General features: G+C 42.6%; 1 protein-coding gene across 1 annotated transcript in view; it reads right to left on the reverse strand.

Annotated features, from left to right (window-relative positions):
* Window positions 1-3,259: 3,259 nt before the first annotated feature.
* The window catches only part of MOCS1 (molybdenum cofactor synthesis 1), a 32,615-nt gene continuing 15,665 nt past the window's right edge, over window positions 3,260-20,209 (reverse strand). The window contains 8 exon segments of the mRNA XM_064446030.1: window positions 3,260-5,710; window positions 5,712-6,567; window positions 10,648-10,695; window positions 11,772-11,892; window positions 12,718-12,828; window positions 14,080-14,192; window positions 14,523-14,634; window positions 15,924-15,985. Of these exon segments, the coding sequence (XP_064302100.1) occupies window positions 5,647-5,710; window positions 5,712-6,567; window positions 10,648-10,695; window positions 11,772-11,892; window positions 12,718-12,828; window positions 14,080-14,192; window positions 14,523-14,634; window positions 15,924-15,985 (1,487 nt within the window). The 3' untranslated portion in view covers window positions 3,260-5,646.

Genomic DNA, 20,209 nt, shown 5'->3' on the forward strand with positions numbered 1-20,209 from the left:
TCCCTTCCCTCAGCTCAGCTAATTTCTTGGATCTGGGCTGAGGATGGCCCCAGGAGTTGATCTGCAGAAGCCAAATGAGCCACACGGAGCTAAAACGTTTCCATTCAGCATCAGGCCCAGGGTGGGGAAGCACAGCTCTCTGAAGAGCAGAGACTGTGGGTGGCAGCTGGGGAGGGGGTGGGGCTGGAGGGAGGATGTGCTGCCTCAAGACAGCAGCAATCCCAGCCTTGCTGGAACTCTCTGTGCGGGGAGGCTTGAGTGCCGAAATGACCCCATAAATGAAATGGGAGTTCGTTAGGGCCTTGGCAAGTGGCAGCAATGGCAGGTCAGAGCTGCGTAGCTGAAACCCCTCTCTCCCAGGCCCACAGGAGTGGATGCTACAGGCCAGGTCTCTGCCTGATGCCATGCTGCATGGCTCAGCTGATGTTGATGGAGCTGTGCCACAACGTGCATCAGCTGGTAACTGGCCTAGGGCATGACTAATGGAGCGGCTGTGTAACTGATAGCATGTGTTATTTTCCCAAGCATAATATTAACACAACTTTACAGTTGCCTGACCCGTCTGCTGTCTCCTCCCCATCCTCCCTGCCTCCTGTCACTCCTGTCACACTGCAGCCAAGCTGCCCTTGACACTGGAACTAGAAACTTTGATTTTGCTGGCCTTGTGTCCTTTCAGCTGTGCACCCTGGAAGTATCATGGGCATAGAAGGGAGTGCTTCTGTTGCATTTACTTAAAGACTAAATCCCTGCAGGAATGGCTACATAGTACTGAGAGTTTCTGGTTTTGAGCTGGTTCTCCAGAATTTGAGGATAAGATCCACGTTCTCTCTGTTGATGAAGCAATTGTCTCTGTAATCCTGTTGCTAATTTGGGGTTCTGGAAGCACCACTTAACCAATAGTGAAGTGTGAAGCTTTGTCCCATGGAGCAAGTGTTGTGTGGATGGCAGCTTGGACAGCCATGGCCACTAGGCAGCTTGCCTGATGGCCGTAGCCATGCCGTTGCAGTCAGGCTGTGAACGTGAAGCTGAGCAATGCCCAGTTTGTCGCACAGCTCTGCTCAGAGCAAGGCTCAGCAGTGCCTCGGGGTGCCTGGGCCTTTGGGTAACTTGCACTCAGCTGCACTCCACCATTGTTACTTTGAGCACCCTTGACTCCTCAAAGGAGCAAACAGGGTAAGTTCAAAAATAGAGATGCTAAACTGAAAGCTTTCTAAACATGGCACTGACAGTGTGGAGGGACAGCGAAGAGTAGAGAGAGCTGGAGTTGTGTCTCAGCTACTGCTGTATACACTTCTTGTGACCAAAATGAGAATCTGCTCTTATGACAGGGTGCACTTACTTAGTTCACCCAAGGCCCTTCAGGCCCAGCCTATGAAAAACAATTTGGCCGCTCCACCCTGTGCCTTTCTGGGGAGCGTGCCAGACATTGTTGGGGTTTGCCTGCCATTGCCATAGCTTTGCAGTGCTCCTCAGATCCACTGGCTTTTGAGACCCAAGCTGAGGCTTTAACCTGAAGTCTCAAAAAAAGTAAAAGCCTACTCAGCCCACTGCAACCAGCAACTCCTCCAACTGTTTTTGGGTTCCCTCAAATGCTAAGCTGCTCTTGGAGTAAGACTTTAGTAAGTGGAGGAAAGTGAACTGTGTTTCCATTTAACTAATTAGCAGTCCTGTGTCCTGGCCAAAGCACACACGATGTTACAGCCTTTTTTTAAGCTGTTAACATGCCTGCATAACTGCTGCTGAGCCAGCCAGAAGGAGCTGTGAACTAAGGGCCAAGGAAAGGGTGGGATGAAGGGCCAGATTCTGTTCAGTCAAATCCCACATAAAGCTGAGTAACATCAGTGACTTAAGGAGAATTACTGCAGGTCACCAGTGGCTTAGAATAGCTAAAGTATTCATTCCCTTTTTTAGTACTCAGCTGTTGTTGCTTTTAGAGTCTGATTTTGAGTACTTCCCATTCAGAAGTCCCTTCCTAAGGTATTTCAAGCTGCATATGCCCTCTACACCCCACTCTTCTTCCCCTAGCACTTTCTCAAAGCACTGCACTCTTTGACATACATTTACTCTCTTTTTAAGAATACTTAGTGACTAGCTTCTACTGGCTTCTCCTGTATATGCCGCATCCAACTTTTTCCAGGGCAGCCTGAGGGTGGGGTAACTAGCCTCAGGATGTGGCCATGAAGGAAAGGCAGGCCAAGCTGCCACAAAAGATGCAGGCTGGATTAGCAGTGAACAGCCAGTAACACACAAAGGGGACATTAGCTGGAACAAGTGAGAGTTCCCCGCAGGCAAAAGCTATACTGCACGACTATTGAGGGCTGCCATGAGCTGCAATATTTGCATTCGTGTTGTGTTTGGCACATGCAGTGTTAGAGGTGTGACTTGTGCACTTAAGGCACCCTTCAGGAGAAGGAGGTGGTGGGCTCGGTGCTTTACACTGTTTCTTTTGGTTAAATCTTCAAAAACCTAGTTCCAAATAAAGAAACAGCTCCTAGAAAAAGGATGTAAAGCTTTGTGCTATCATCCCAGGATCAGCAGCAGTTGGAGGCTGCACCTGGGGAAAAAAAAGAGAGACCCTCTGGCAGTACAGCTGCTGCCTCAGCCCTCTTGCAGAGCACCTGCTGCTCTGCCCCTGCACTGAGGCCCTTGGCTTTCTGTGCAGCTGCAGAGTGTGGCTGATCAGTGAACAGCTCAACCAACTAAACTTCCTCAGGTAGGAACAGGCCTTCTGGATAGTAGAAGAAATGAGAGCTTTCCTGGAAGTTCAGATGGATCAGAAGGGAATTTCCCTTTGACATATTAGTGATTCAAGAGGGACGGCCTTCTATACAGGCATTTCACCAGACCTCAGTTTCAGCGCTTGGTCCCTCAGACTAAGACGGAGAGCTCTGGAGGCACCAGTTCCTTATGTTACTCTGCAACACAAAGCAGTGCTGTTATACACATCCACTGACTCAGAACAGGCACATGTGAGAAGCCGGCATAATGATAATGATGATGCTAAACCTACAGGATTACTCAGTTTAAGAGCAGGCAGATAGAGATGAGGTTCACTCAACAAAAGAGAAATACTAGAGTCCTTATAGTAATAAGTTACTGTGATTGAGCCCTTGCTAATTGCTAACTAACTAATCATTGCAACTTATAAAGTATGTCTTGTTGCTTGTCCTGAGTTAATTATTCATAGAAGCTTGTGGATTAAAACATAGATGTTCCTCTGAATGAATAAAAAGGGTATTCAGTGTAATACAAAACATACTCCATTACAACTAGTATTTATTAAAAATCCTGCGGACAAAAAACCAGCAAGCCTCCAAAAAGTAGTCAGTTCATCAACATACATTACCCTGTGGCCCACCCAGCACCACACAGCGCTGTCAGCTCATTTCTCTTGCAAAAAGTTCTGTTGACTCATGCTTGGTTCATTATCTATAATTGTGTGTCGTTTCAACACTTGCTGTTGTAACACGAGCATAAAATGACACCAAAGGCTGTTTGCCCAAAGCCTCCAGCCACTCACTCTCAACCCAAGAAAGTAGTGAAATGTGCGTAAGTAGTAAGATGTGCGTGGTAGTCAGGCATATGCTCTGTAGTCCCTTGCATGGTCACGAGTCCTTTGTGTGAGCTTTACAGCATGACAACGAACTTCTCAGAAGCCAAAGAACCACATACCCCAAAGCATCACTTCATTAGTACTGCATATGTCTAGTTTCCTTTTAGTTTTGAAAACTATCTAGTGGCTGGGTGAAGGCAGGGAGGGCTGGGCGTGTTGTGCGTGGTGGTGGGAGTTAAGTGCTTGTGTAAATCAGTTAACTTAGCAGGTTACACACATGTTTACTTTTCCTGACAATTTGTTTCCATGCTGAGCTAGGGAAATGTTTGTGCTATGGGCACAGCAGCTCCACACATGAACAAGATCTCCTGTATTTGCAGGGTCAGCTGGGTTTGGTGCACAGTAGGGCAGTACTAGGTACACTCCTGGGAAGGAGCAGGAGTGCTCCTATTATTAACTTATTACCAATCTATCTGTATCAAGGGAATCAGGACTGCAACACTGAATGTAGGTATAAAAATGTTTATGGAGTTTGGGGATCAAGCTTTCTAGACTCCTTCCCCTTTCAGCTGTAGCTGCTATGTGGAGCATTGTATATGCCTTATCTCACAGTGACCATGAATAAAGAATTAAATTAATTCACCTTCAATGGAAAAAGTGCCTTCTGTGGTAACTAGTGTATGAGATTTATAAAAGATAAGCAAGGACAGTTGTAATAAAACCTATTGCTTCCTCATCTTAGGCTTTAAGTGAGCAGGATGTACATGACTGGTGTGTGCTTTACTGATAGACACAGTAGTTTAGCCTTATTCATGGGAAGTGGCTACTTGCAAAGCTTAAGACACTCTTTCAGTAGCTTCTTTGTTGTTAGAGCTGCCTATTACTCTCTGTGCATATGGAGAGGGAGCACCCTGAATCATATGTGACTTCTCACTAGCCCTAACCACTAGAAAACAAGTAAACCAAAGTTGAAAATACCCTGTTTACAGCATTTAAGTTAACATTTGAAAAGGATCTATCAGTATTAACAAAACACAGTTGAGTATTTTCTTGTCTAGGATAGTCAATTATCAAAGCTATTTAATGCTACATGACAGTGGTCACTGGTACATTTATGGGGACACTTAAGTGCTCTGAGGCCAGAAGACTTCATAGAAGCAAATTAGAGAAACATGCAGGAAAACACTCTGGCCAAGGCAACAGCAACTACCTTACTCTTCCAAGTGGCTACTAGTGTTAAAGTTTGTCTGTCAGGACTATGCAGGCTGCTGGTCACTAGGAGGCTGCACTGTAGGATTAAAAAATTGGGAGTCTTCTGGGGCTTGGCGTGACGACTATTTCTGAAGTCAGGGAGAGCTGACACCTACTTCTCTGCATGGCATAATTAAGCCCTTAAGCATGAAGATACAAGGCCTCAATGTATTTGAGTGCTAAGATCAAAATATTGGAACATGCTTCTAACACTGTAAAAGGCATCTTTCATATCAGCAAAGTAATTCTTGTAAACCCAGAAATCCTCTGTTTCTACATCATGTTTTATGGGGAACTGGGCAGCTGCCTTTTTTCTTTTGAAACCAATATGTGGATATTTCCCACTTGCAGGCAAGGGAAACAGAGGCAATGCAAAGGGATGGTAGCTGCCCTTCTGACACTGGCTGTTCCACCGTTGTAATCTCTGCTGTATGGTAAGGTTCCCAAGCTATGCTCTTCACACTGTCACTAACTAAGAGGGTCAGGGAGACAGACACAATTCTGAAATATTAATGCTTGACTTAAATAGTTGCGAAATAACAGCACTTTCCAGAGCTCACAGTTGCATGGTGTGATGACAGCAGCTGTGGATATTTCACAGCAAGATAAAAAAAGCCACAGAGGTTTTTTGTGGTTAACTAGGGAGTTTTGCTCAAGCTTATAGTGAGGACACTGAGAAGCCTGTCCTCTGAAAAAACACACATGCTTAGCAAGAGGGAAAAGTGGCTCCACTGTTCACCCAGCAGTAAGCTGACAGGGTAAGGCAAAACTGGAGTCATAGGGTTGCTGTATGATATGCCTGCTGGGTTTTCCAACCCTACCAGCTGAGCAAACATATTTCTCTAAGAGGCTGAACATGAACAGTGGTCACCTGGAGGGCTGGAGGTGTCTGGATATGATCTAGACCCTTGAGAAGTCTCCCCTCTGCCCACCTGTCTTACTAAGCAGTTTTACCTCTTCTATCACAATGTCATGAGTAACTGCTTTGCACATGTCATACACAGCCAGGGCAGCGAGGCTGGCAGCTGTTAGAGCTTCCATCTCCACACCTGTCCTCCCCCAGGTCTGACAGGAGCTGCGAATCACCACTGCATGTCTGGCCTCATCCAGGCTCAGAGACACTTCAACATGGTTGAGGGGGATGTTGTGACACAATGGGATCAACTGGCTGGTCAGCTTGGCTCCCTGAATTCCTGCAATTTGGGCTACAGCCAGCACATCCCCTTTTTTCACCTGGTTCTGCCTCACCATCCCAAATGCCTTCTCACCCAGGCGGACCACAGCACCAGCAACAGCACATCTTCTTGAATCTGGCTTCCATCCAACATCCACCATTGTGGCCCGTCCTTCCTCATCAGTGTGAGTCAAGTTGTCAGAGGAACGAGGTGCCTCAGTGCAAGATCCCAAATCCCTGGTACAGAATTCATATCCCGAACTTGCCTCTTTGTACTGACAGTCCACAGAAACTTGAGGTATCTCAAGGCACTTTGTGTCAAATGTGGAGCTTGGGTCCTTCTGGAAGACACAGTAGCCTCTGAGCTGGGTTTGTGGAATTCCTGTTGTTATGTGCCACTGTTGCTCTGGGTGAGATCCTGGCAGGAAAAGTTGTCCTGTAAGCTTATTTTTCATTAATGCTTTTCTCATTTGTTTGGGTAGACTTGCTCTCAAAGTCAGCCAGTGGCTAAATGCGTGGCCCCGCTGTTTTGAATTTGCGGGAATCTGTAGGGTGTCTTGGCATAGTGGGAATGACATCAATGCAGGCTCTGGGGGGGGGCAAAAAGAGTAACATGAGAATACATCTTACTAACTGGAAAGCTAAGCTAAGGCTGCAGTAGCTGAGAACCCTGTCAGAGCACTGCTCAGGATTTTCTGTATTACAAAAACCTCAATAAGCCTGTGAACATCCCTTTTTTTTTTTTCCTCAAGTTCTTTCTCTTCTCTCATCAGTTCCTTGCATTTGCTGGTTTGTTATTACAAACCCCAAGACTCAAAACACTTATGCCAAGGTCCTTGACAAGAAGAAACAACTTGCTTTCAAAAAGTATCAACACTTATTGAGAAACAGCAGCCAAGAAAACTTATAGGAACATCAGTTCTGAAAAAAAGCGAGTCACAGCATCTCAGCAACCATCTGAGATTGTCCCAGCACCAGTCTTTCAAAAGCCTGGCAGAGTTAATAGGAAATTCTTGCTCTCGGATTCTCAACTCTGCCTTTCCAAACACCATCCACCCAGCACAGGCGGCTGCACTTCCTGCTTTCATCTCCTTCGGCACGGAAGGGTCATGCCAGCACTTGAGGACAGCAGGGACTAGAAGCACTGCATCTGCAACTGTACTGTCTACAAGCTCAGAGGGTGGTTCTGTGATGGGAACCTCACTTATTACTGCCAGCTCTTACCACATTAATGACAGCTGAGGTTTAAGCACTGGAAAAACCACGCTCCCTTCATTGACAGATAGATTTTAATTTTACTCAGAAGTATGTTCCAAGCCAAGCTGGCAGAGCTCCCAGCTGGCAGAGAGGTAGTAAGCCCCCCTGCCCCTTTTCACCGTTTAATCCCTTGGTTTTGGCATTTGCACAGGGCTAGATGCCAAGTGTCAAGACAGGAGGAGTCTTTTGCACATGAAAGTAGTGATTATTTTTGTAAGTAAGTAAAGAGAAAGCACTATAGAGGTAAGTGGCTAAGCCCTAGTTTAACAGGCTCATTGATAACCATGTTTCTCTTTTTCTGGAGCTCCTGCTCTCTTTGATCTGCTTTGAGAAACTTGGAATTGGGTTTTGCTCAGTAACCTCCTTTAGTAGCTCTGGTATTCAGGAACACCCTTTTTCATGAGTTTTCAGACTGCCCACAGTTGAATCAAAGCAGCTTCCTGGCCCCTCTGCACCTTGCTGAGCTACCTCTGCTGCCCAGACCTACGGGTATCATCTTGGACTGTCCACATAACAATAACAGACACAGTGTGGACAAGGCATTGGTTGTGCTCCCTTGTTCCCTTTCTTTAAAAACAAACCAACTAATCTCTTCCTTCTTCTTAGTCCCAGCCTCTGCTATAACAAGACTGATGCACTTAGCACCCTTTTCAGCCAGGGTACACCCTCCAAACATTGATCTGAAAGTGCCCATTACTGAAGGTTAAATCAAGCATGATTTTTTTTAAATCACTGCAATAATGAAAATTCAGGCAAAGGCCCTTTTTGATCTACAGCTGATAGCCTGTCCACTGAGATTCCTGCAAGTTTAGTGGTAATATGTTTACACTAGGAGGAATGGGATTAAATGGACATAAATGTTTTGAGTGTAGCCCTGCTGTGCTTTAGAAGAGCACAGAAAAGATTGTCCTTATTTTTTCCTTTTTTTCCTTCTCTTTATACAGTGGGGCCTGAGTATTCCTTTTAGAATCCAGGAACTCAAAGTACTCTTTTCTTCTGGATTCCCTGATTAGTTTCAAAGCTTAAACTAAACCCCTGGCAAGGTGTCTTGTCTTCAGGAGAAGCTAGACTGCAAAGGCAGACAAGTATTTATTTCCACAGGGTAAACACACATGGGTGGGTGCAAGGAAGAGATGTACTGTTTGCTCAAGTAGAGTGGCAAGTAAAAAGACAGCAAGAGACAGTAATGCACACAAGGCATCTTTGCTTTTCCTAACAACCTACACTTTCTTCAAGTTGTACCTAGTCATCTCATATACCTAAAAAAAAAAAGATATTGGTTTTCTACAGCAGTAGATATAACACAAGCGAAAACATCTGACAAACTGCATCTCCTTATATTCTATTACTGCACCTGAAGTTTGTGTTAGCTTCCAACTAGCACGATCTCAGGGAGGGAAAGGCAGCAAGAGGTAGTTAAGTTAAGGAGAAAATAACTGAAATGAACCTGTTAGGAGAACAACCTGCCAAAAGGAATATTCTGATTATGGGAAATAGGATACAAACCATATAGTAAAGGATCAGACAACAGCAGTGCAGGGAAGAAGCCAGGTTTAGCTTACTGGGACTAGTAAAACCAATCAGTGATTTCCAGTGTTCATTAAGTTTCATTAAATTAATTCCATACACACACACCCCCACTGACCGCTTGCATGCCAGCATTTTTTTGAAGTTTGTAAGTCATTCAAAACACAATTAGGAAATCTCCTAATGATTCCCTGTGTGTCACAGTGGGATATTCTCCACTCATCTCCAGTCTCTCCACTGGTGTGGTGACTGACAGCACTTAATCGGACAAGGAACAGCTGGGGAGGACCTGGACAGGCTGCCTCTTTTACTATATGTCAGACAATGGTTAAGCACTTTTCAGAAAGAAATTGGATGGATCTGATCTGTAGACATGCAAACATTACTATGAATGCTAACTTTGGAGTGTGGGGATTCTTTCAAAGGCATCTTGAAGAATTATGTAGGTCCCAGTGAGCTCTCAGGAGTTTAATATAGTATTTTTCATGTTTAAAAAAATAATTTTCCTTGTGCAAGTCAATACACACGTTAAACAAAGGGTCTTCTTTCCCCACAATACGATGCAGCAGTAGCCAAATAGAAAAGAGAAAAAAAATGGGAGATAATCTTGCACCACTGAATCCATTCACTTTACAACTTAACATGGAAAATGTTGATCACCATCAAATGATGGCCCTCCCCCCATTTAAAGGGGGACATCAAGTGAAAAATATGCCTAGTGAAAACATGTGTTAAAAGACCTCTGTAGATCCTATTTCCTAATAAAGGCAACAGAAGTACAAGCACTAGGGTCTTGGTATAAAGGAGCAGTTATTACATCACCTGTAGCAAATTAATGCATGTCACTCTCCCCCTCCCTGAGGGTACCTGTTTTAAAAAAAACATGTTTTAAGCTGCACAGCAGCTGACCTGCTCCAGAGAATCAATGGGAGGGTGAGAGTTTGGATTTGAAACAATGTTTCTCTCTTCCACCCTTGCTGCATTTTTCCCCCCCTTCTTGATACAACAGAACAGCCTTCAATTAATCTCACAATGCTAACTCTTGCAGCATTTCTTAAGTCGAAGGAAGAAAAAAGGTATTTGGGAAGACAGCTACCTTACAAAACAGGGAAACGTAGGCATGGAGGAGGTAAAACCACACTGAAGGAGGCGTGAAAAAGCAGTAAGAGAACCCCAGCACTGCCACACCGCTCATGGACAGCGCTTCAAGCAGGAGAGCGAGTTAGCAACCATCTTCAATAGACTCAAGAAGAACAAGGATTCTTGCCCATAGGGCTGGCCAGATACTACAGTCTTCACAGTTAAGTTCTGAGACTTTGCAGCAGTAACAGGATATTTCAAAAGAATGAAACGCCAAGTTTCAGATTCTGAAGTGAAGTAGTAGTGAGATGGAAGAGCTTGCATTTCTGTCACGTTACTGGCTCTATATATTATAATCAAAGTTGAATTTCTTATTTGAGAAATAAAAGCCCATCCCACATCTTTTATATTTATATGGCATAAACCCCATAAAACTCACTCGAAAATGCCTTATTAGTTACTACACAATTCTTGTTAAGTACGAAAGGAAGCAGACAGGAAGTAAGATAAAAATGCTAGCGATCCCTTTGGAAAATGTAATGAACTTTCAAAATTAGAGAAAATAAAGCCAGTGCTGCCAATCAGAAGACTGGGTAAGGCTTGATAGGGACATTAAACCTTTCCTCCTCTTCCACTTCAGCATAATTTTAACCACAACTGCCTTTTAAGAAACCCATTTCTTTGCTTAAACCTATGCCAGAACCAAACACAGGTTAGACTTAAAAGCCCAGTCCACTCTGCTCCCCCACAGACAAAACCCAAACAAAATCATGGTATGTTTATTACGTACTGATTTGTCACCCACCAATCAGGATCATTGGCCGGTTTTTCATCTGGGAAATGTTAAACATGCCTAGAAATAGAATAAGGAACACATAAAAATCCTAGCTTTTTTACATTTGAAGTAATGCATCTGGTTTATATATTTAGTTTTCTGCTCTTCACAGTGCAACCTGTATGCTAGGAAAACCAAAGCTCAATAAAGACCGAAAGAGCTGGAGGAGGGGGAATCTAATATGGTATATTTAAAACCTGAGCTGCCACAGTCTCCAAGCATCCAGCCACTATGGGTCTATCACAATGAAGAGCCCTTTCCCAGAAAGCTTTCCATAATCTTAATTACATCATACCTACTACAGAATTCAAACACCTTGGGACTATCTTGTTTCTTAACAATAGCATTTAACTATGGATATGCTGTTAACAGTATTGCAGTTCAAAGCAGTCCAATCACAGAAGGCCCCAAGGTCAATACTGGGATTAACACAAATTGGAAGACAGACAGACAGTCAGGTAAATACTGCTGATGGCAAAATGCCTTTACTAGAAGGAAAAACACTCTTCTCCCCACCCCCACTTTCCAAAATCAGAAATTCAGAAATGAATGGTCTAAAAGAAAAGGAACCAGTCCCTCCACCCCTTCCCTTATGTTTACAAGGCTCTACTTTATCTGGGTCAGACCAATGTACTTTGCAAGGCAGTCTACGCTCAGACTTAAAAGCTTCCTTTAAAATTGTTTTACACATCACGAAAAGAAGGCAAAACCAGCTGCTAGTAATATGGCAGAATCTGCAACAGAACAAGAGAGAACTCCATCGATTTTTGCTTAGCTTTACACTCTGCTGTTGTTATAGTGAGCAGTGGTATTCGCATCTCTGCGAAGACAAGAGTCAGTCTTAAAAAAAGTCTGGATTCTTGCTCTTGTGCAAGGTTAGAAGACTCAAAACTGACATCCAAATTTTGGAGTAACTGCAGGACTGGTATGTTACCAGCTTTCTACCAGACAATACTATCAGATGGGAAATTTCTTTCCTTAGTTAATGCAGCTTTTCCTTCTTTTTTCTCCTGCAAGTCAATGCATCCCACAGCAGTACCAGGACATTATTTTCCTTAGTCTCTGCTGTTATTTCTCAGGTACAACAAACATACCAGCATGCTGTTTCTTTTTTCTGCCCACTGCTGCTCCAATGATTTGAACCAACTCTTCCTCTGTGGCACCTGACCGTAGGTGATCTCTCAAGGACACTTCTGAATTCCCAAAAAGGCACACCTACAGTGAACCCAATGAAACAAAAATGGAGAAATGAGAAAGAATAAAATAAATGGCTTTTACAAGTGTTTCGTACTAATCTCAGAGTAAAGAATTTTGAAGAGGCCTATCCTACTGAAGAAAGAGAATGTTTATGGAGATTGTTTTCTTTATCTCTCTTCATGTACACACAGAGACAGCCTGGGACATTTATGTAACCTAAGCTCATTAGGCCTTTGGGCTGCCTCCGTCATCTGACATTACACAGCAGCACAGCTGTTGTCAGTATCAGGTGACAACGTGTAAGTGCCAATTTTTAATTGAAAACTTCAATTTTCCCCCAGAAACTGCCAGTTTCGACGTGGCAGGAAATGGTTATCCCTCCCTTTTGTACAGCCATTGAGCAAATGTACAGGCTGCTCTTGAAGGAGAAGAGTTGCAAGATGTTTGGTGAAACAAGACAGGATCCATGTGGAACACAAAAGCCAAGGCCTCACAGCTGCTTGGAGCCTTTTTTAATGGGAAATCATCTGCTTGTCACATGTTCAAGATGATTTTGAATCAAAGATTAAAATAAATGTTTATGTTTACTGGCCTTGCAACCATGTTTTACAGCTGAAGTTAACTATGTTAGCAAAACAGAGAAACCAAAAAAAGGTGATGTAACATCTTCCTAACAGTCCAACAAGCTTGAACAAGAGTACATACAGGATAGATAAACTGGAATTAGTCAGTAATAATTATGCATCTTTCCATCCCACTTTACATCCCAGCTACTTTTAAGGGAAGAATTTCAACACTACTTTTGCTGCATAAAAGGAAAGAGAATCATGTTTCACTACCAACTTTTAGATTCCCATCTGCTGTTATCCTCAGCCGATTGCAGGATCCGCAGAAGTGCTCTGACATGGAGGTGATAAAGCTGATTCGTCCCTGGAAATGTGGCACCTTATAACTCTAAAGAAATGCAGAGGAGAGAAAAAAAAAAGAGCCAATTATAGACTCCTCATTTTCAAAGCTCCACTCGCCCAAAGACCAGAAGACATTTTAACACAGATTTTCTTCAATTCTAAGGTCACATGAGAGAAAAAAAACAAGTCAGTTTTGCTAGGGGTTCCAGTCTATTCTGCCCTGTTCCTGGAAATTCACGAAACTGTTAAATGTTTGCTCTTGTAGTTATCAACCAACAGGTGATGCCAGTAGGCATGTACTTACCCAGGCAGCCATGAGCCATAGATTCATGTAGTCTAGAAATCCCACAGTGCGACACTGCGTGCTCTAAAGCAATACTGTTATTTCACTGAACAACTGTTTCACCAGGCTCATTAATGTGCAGTCATAGACAGACATAGACTGACAAGTTTCAAAAGGTGTAAATACAGGATACAAGCCCGCCATTCTTTGTATCTGACCGAGGCATCTAGTAAACACATTGTATTTCTAAATGTAAAGACTATGACCACTGTTTAGTAAGAGTCAAACTACCTGCAGCCACTTTGACCAAAATCCCAGACTCACTACACTGAGCATTTCTTACTTTGCTTGTGTTGTGGTTTAACCCTGGCCAGCAACCAAGCACCACACAGCCGCTGGCTCACTCCTCCCATCCCAGTGGAAGGGGGAGAGAATTGGAAGGGCAAAAGAAAAAAAGATTTCATGGGTTGAGATAAGAACAGTTTAATAATAATAATAATGGTGATGATGAGACTGTAATGAAAAGGAAAACAACAAGAGAGGGAGAGAGAGAAGTGAAATCCAGGGAAAAAACAAGTGATGCAACTGCTCACCACCCATCGACTGACACCGCCAGTCCCTGAGCTATGATCCCTGCCCCACCCCCTCCCCTTCCATTTCATTTGCTGAGCATGACATCATATGGTATGGAATATCCCTTTGGTCAGCTAGGGTTGGCTGTCCTGGCCATGCGCCTCCCCGCTTCTTGTGCACCTGGCAGAGCATGGGAAGCTGAAAAATCTTTGACTAGTGTAAGCACTACTTAACAGCTAAAACACGAGTATGTTATCAACATTATTCTCACACTAAATCCAAAACACAGCACTGTACCAGCTACTAGGAAGAAAATTAACTCTATCCCAGCCGAAACGAGGACAGCTTGTCAAATACAAATGCTGAATTTGGGAGATTTTGGGGAGTTAGGGTTGCAAAAGAATGGGGACACATTTTTACATGTTCTTTGTCTAACCCCACCTTGGCTGTGCTGGAAGCTTCACAGGGCAATTTCTCCAGTTCAGGCCATTGCTGTTTAATTGTATCAAGCATTTCTTTGTAGCTCACCATCTTCTTGAAGTTCCATTTATTGCCTAGAATTAACAAAACCAGGATAACTTTAAACTGTGGATTTTATTTTTTTTAATTAGCAGAGAACCACCTTTACATTCTCCACAAATCTCAGTTTTCCTTGTACATGTCCCAGCCCCATCTAATCCTGCTACTAATCCTTTTCCAGCTTATCCAGGGAAAAGATAAGCTGCAAAAGATACAACATAAACCTTAAGCCAATTCCTATTTCCCAAAAAGAGCTCACCAAAACTTCCAGTGACAAGCCCACAGGGTGAATAACCACCAACCAGATTCATCTATGTCCAAGGTACACTCCATGCCATGAAGAATCTCAAAGCAGGACTGCTTACCATCAAAGGGCATGTATTCTATGAACCGCACGTCAAGGGGCAGATCCTTTGTGAAATCCACAAAGTCCAGCAGTTCATCCTCATTGAAGCCTCGCATCACCACACAGTTTACCTGCAGGAAAGGCAGACACTTCAAATTAGTGCAGTGCATGACTTTCTTCTCTCGTATACAAGGTTGCCTTGCCTTCTGCAAGGACTATGAAGATAGAATTTTTTTTTTTTTTTGAAAGAAAAGATGATGAGAAAAGTTGGCAGGATTGAAATGGTATAGATGATCACTTCTGCCAAACTTGCCTGTAAGATTTTGCATCCCATCTACCTGAACTTGTTAAAGTTGCCTTGCTGAATGGAAAACTAATAAAAGCTGGGTAACAAAGGCATCATCTTACCCACCTAACGTTTTAGACAGTAAAAACTGCCATACAACAACTCCAGTCCCATATTGTATGGCTTCTGTAAAAGTACTGGCGGGGTACCTTCTACAGCACTCTTTTTGGCACATGACAGGCAAATGCCACAGACCAGGAAGTGTCCACAGCACTCTCCATAACCACAGGCTGCAGGATGACTAGCTCTGCCTTCCTCCAAAAAGAGATTAAAACAGAGTTTTCCGTGTATTCCTAATAAAAAAATATTTAAATTGGAGCCACAGGTCCTCTCTGTTTAGCTGAAGAACAGATAGATCTGCAGTTGCTAAAGCACTCCCTGTTAGCAAGGTATGTTCAAGCACTGTGCATCATGATTCTCAAGATCCTTCAGGAAAGCCTAAAACCTAGTTTAATTTTAAGTGTTCTTCATAGCTCTGTAGCCTGAAACACTTCAACAACTTCCAAAGCACTGGTGAAACTGAAGGGAACCACAGCTGCAGAGCTGCAAACAGCTGAGTTAGGGTGAAGTTTCATGTTACAGCTAAGCTGATCTACCTGTACCCCCAAAGGACGACTCCCTTCCCCCACGCCCACCCCACACTGGCATTCATCAGAATCTGCTGTAGGCAGCTGAAGGAGATAAACCAGGAGAAAATGAATGTCTTTCTGCAGGGTAGTTGTCTGCCTGTTAACTCCCTTGGGCAAGTTCACAGCTGGGTCAGACAAATGCCAAGTCAACAGCCGGGGTAGGAAGAGGCAAGTACAGAGCAGGACCACCCTGTAGCCTGCAGCTAGACAATCAACAGGCTTTGTGGCAGAGTGAACCAGTACCCTCAGCTGCATGAGGAGATAATATGAAGATCACATCAAGAAGTGATGGAGGAAATTCAATCTACTACAATGTTTTTCAGTCTCACCAAAAACTATTCACTGAGGAGGGAAAAATAATAAATTCATCGTCAGGTGAGCTGTATCTTTTATCACCTTTATGGTAAAACACAACAGCTCCAGAGTAAATAAACACTGGCTTTACCTTAACAGGATGGTAGCCAAGTTCAGTGGCTTTGTGGATCCCTTCCATTACCTTGTGAAAGCCTAAGACAGAAAAAGAATAACAATTTATTCTTCTCATTTAAAACCAGAATGCAAAAGAAGGTTATTAAGTACAAGAGAAAAAGATGACAAAAACCCAATCTGATTCAGTAGACAGGGCTGCAAATAAACAGACTTCAATGCTACACACATCTCCCTCCACGCCCTCCCCAAGGGCTGCCAGTGTTACTGTGGTCAAGTTACTGAGATAATTTTTTAACTGGTGTATGAGTAGTCAAAAATACTGGTATGCTTTTCTGCATCTTTGGACATCCAAGTACCATTAGCATATGATTCTCCACCTCCCATACTTCAGCTTTGCCTTTTGTTATGTTGTTCTTAGAGGGAGTGGCAAGCATTTGTGAACTGCCTCCAGACACAGTGAAGAAAGAATACTAAATTCACGTTTATTTGATAATAATGGCACATGTGTCTTTGCCAAAATGGCAGAATCTCACTGTTCCGAGTCAGACAGCAGTATCGCTAAGTGAATTTTAAAAGGATCTTTCTAAAGTGCATATGGAGGGGAATGGAGTTAGGAACAAACAAAAGCTCTTTGATTCCCTGTTCATCCATGGCCACAGATGTAACTGACTTCCCAAAGCTACTGACTATCCATTAGTTTGAAGATTGCAGACAGCATTTTACCAGATTGTCATTTTTATGACTACTTTAAACATGTAAAATTGGTGAGCACAACATGGTGGGGGGGATTAGGAAAGCAATTCAGTTGGCCTTTGACCCTTGAAAACAAATGAAAGATGTCAGACACTGCAGTGACTTCAGGGAATGAAGCGCCCAGCCTCACCCTACCATTCATTTAAATGTGGCCTACACTTCTCAGCTGCTCCCAGGCACAAATACACAGTTAATTTAGGGTAAGTATCTTCACCCCTACACATAACTCCTAAATCTGGAAGAAAAATAAAGCAACAATGCAATTTTGGAATTCCAAAGGCCTTTAGGAAAGCCTTTTAATGAGCCTCATCTCATTCAAACTACACCTTCTGCCAACTTTAAACAAAGTTAAGACCTTTGATCATTATATCAGTTTTACATTTGACATATTATTCCTTCCTCTGCCAGTTGGTGAGCGTGTCAGGAAGCAAGGGGACAGTAGCAAGAATGAGACCACAAGCTACTGAGCTCTGGGTATGCATTTCTGGTGAGTGGGCATGCTCAGCTGCTAGCTCTATTTGTGAATGTGTCTCCTGCCCTGTCAGATAAGAGACTAAGTTCCCTTCCTGTTCTGTACTCTAAACTCAGGTGTGAGAGACCAAATACTGTATAAGATCGAGCTCCATCTTCCAAAGCTGCAGTCTTCAACAGCAAATACTTTACACATGCTAGCAAAAGGGCAATATCTTCCAGAAGTTTATGCTGATCATCTCTGTGCTGTTCCTAATAATATGTTTTTCTGTGTAGGTCCATCACCCTTCTCTTTCCCTATCTCTTATCTACTGGAAACCCAGTTTCTCTAGTAAAGAGATCATACCTTCATTAATCTATAAGTGCTTTACCAGAAATAAGCAATAACTCTATTTTGTGCATACTTAATATTGGATGTGTTCAAGATCAGGAGGGGGGAAAAAAAAAAAAAACAGAACAGACCCAAAACTTAAGCTTAACTGCTTTCTAGCTTGTAGATGCATTATAAAGCATGAACACAGGAAAGCAGAAGGTGCTAACCACTTCATAAGCAGGTCCTAATGCTACTCCTCCTGGCTGTAAAGAGAGGTGAAGACAGTAAACTAACTCTTGCAAGCAACTGAAGTTGTAACTTGCCACCCTTCTTCACCACCTACTTCTTTTACGTGTGCCCAGGAAGTCTGCAGCACTGGTGGTAGCTTTCATTCCAATTAAGCAAATTCACAGGCTGAATGTGGCAACAGAGATAATGATACACTGCTGCAAGCACATCCAGAGCCACAAATGGGATCAAAAAGCCTTGCAACAGTTCAGACAACCTTATGTGTGACTTCAGGACTTCAGAAAGATGAAACTGAACTTAACTAAAAAGGCCAAGAAGCAATCACTAGCAAGCCACAGATCAAAAACTCTGCATATCTGAATACTTGCATGCTTAGGCTCAGCTCGCTGTAGAGGTATGAAACAGGATTATTGCTTGCAATGCATCTAACTCAATGTCCTTCCCAATTCTGCCTCTTATCTCCTGCCACACTATCACAAGAATGTGTTTTAGAACAGCTATCAAAAATCTCCTCAAACAAAAGCAAACTATTCTGATTAACAACAACTATGAGCTTGTTTCCACTAAAAGATTTTGGGGGCAGGGTGATAATTTAAAATAAAGTTTGTTACATTAAAAATGAAAAAAAATCTGTAACTGCATTTCATATTTTGATGTTAACTGTTTACTGTTTTTTCTTTATGGAAAGCTGTTAAAGAGTTTATTTGTATTGCCATATTTTTTGAAACATCCCCTCTAGATCAAAGTTCTTGTGGGGTCATAGAACAACAAAAAGAATAAACCCAAGGCATTTCAAAATATTAGAGCAGAAATGAATATTGTCATTGTGTCATTGTCTCATGAAATTTTTTCAAGCCAGAGAGGTTCTCTAAGTTTTGGTTTGACATTTCTAAATTACAACTATTCTCTTCCACCCAATGAGAAATTTCAGGTTTTTTTCATCTACTTAGATTTCTTCTGAAATCAGAACTTTAGCCAACTTTAAAGCACAGAGAACCTTAGACACACCCATCACAATTCCTATGTGGGTCAATAACTCCCAACATTTAATCCTTACAAGAAGAAAGGCTTCAAGCCAATGTTTAATAATTCAAATACAGTACAATATTATCTCATTTTTCCCTGTACTGAACAAAAAAGAAGGGACAGGCTGTGAAACAGGTTAGACTGGTTACCTGCAAGAAAGCACTTTTCATTTGTTCATCCCTTAGAACGTGGTAGATGGGGAGAAGTAGAAATATTACAGTCCTCTATTGTGCTTTCATACATCAATGAAATCTCTGAGCATCTATCCCAACCGTTTGGGAATAAAAGCAGGTGTAATGCAGGTCACCTGCATCACAGATACAAAATTCCAGCCTTTTCTTAAAACCCTAGAATGAGTTTCCAGAGGAGCAAAAAAAGTGATTCCAAGTTTCTTGAGTTCCTGGTTAGCTCCATAGTCAGATGCCACCTTTACTTTCCACAGAAGTTACCAGTCTGTAGGAGTCTAAGACCAGGAATCCCTCTCACCTTAATAGAGCTATATCTTGTCGCCTCTGGAACTGACACAGGAGACAGGGTAGCACAGTAGGGTAGGCACTTTATTCTCTGCTCATTCCATACTTGGAAACCTCCTATTAAATAAAAAACCCTCAAAAACAATAAAGAAGTATTTTTACATAATTTCAGCCCTTAACAAAAGATAAAACCCAACTCAGCATTACTATTTTTACCTGATCTCCACTTAAAAAATTATCTATGATTTGGAGACTTTATACTCCTTAAAAAACACTGAGTCATAAAAACTTCCCTGTTCATTATCGATGCTATTCAGCTGAGGAATTTCTCTCTTTGTGGTTAAAGATCTCTTTTTCTTTAAAGGAGGAAGAGAACATGTATATCAGTAAAAATTACCCTCAGCCCCCAATAACTTTTAGTTTACTTTATAAGCAGCACATTCCTCACAGCTTCCAAACAGATATGAAGAGTTGTGGTCACATAATTCAGGAAGCTGGAGGATCAGGTTTGCCCCTTCAGTAGCAAAGGAAGGGCTTGTTTCCAGTGGATGTCACAAACCAGGTAATATTCAAATGCAGAGAGCAGAAAGAAAGAGCACAGTCAACACCTGCTTGTGATCAGATACTCCCAGATACTTCTCTGGGAGCCAACTGTGCCATGACACAACCAGATTAATGCAACAGCCTATGCTGGAAGGATAATGCTGCAGTCAGGTTTATGACAGGAACAGATTTCTGCACCATGATGTAGAAACATGAAGAAGTGCTCCCAGGGAGACTGTAGACAAGAACACCTTTCTACACCTGTCAGCAGAACTTTGATTTGATAGAGGAGTGATTCAAACGTTCAAATTACTTCTAACAGCATCCCAGATTTCTACATCCCTCGCCCTACATGTATCTTACATTGTCACACCATCTAGTGGCTACTTGGCAGTTTTGTTTGAATTAGAAATTCAGACTGCCAAAGTTACATCACTGGACAGAAATAGAATGATACAAGATTAAATCAGTTTT

This window comes from Phalacrocorax carbo, chromosome 3 (assembly GCF_963921805.1).
Source record: "Phalacrocorax carbo chromosome 3, bPhaCar2.1, whole genome shotgun sequence".
NCBI lineage: Eukaryota > Metazoa > Chordata > Aves > Suliformes > Phalacrocoracidae > Phalacrocorax > Phalacrocorax carbo.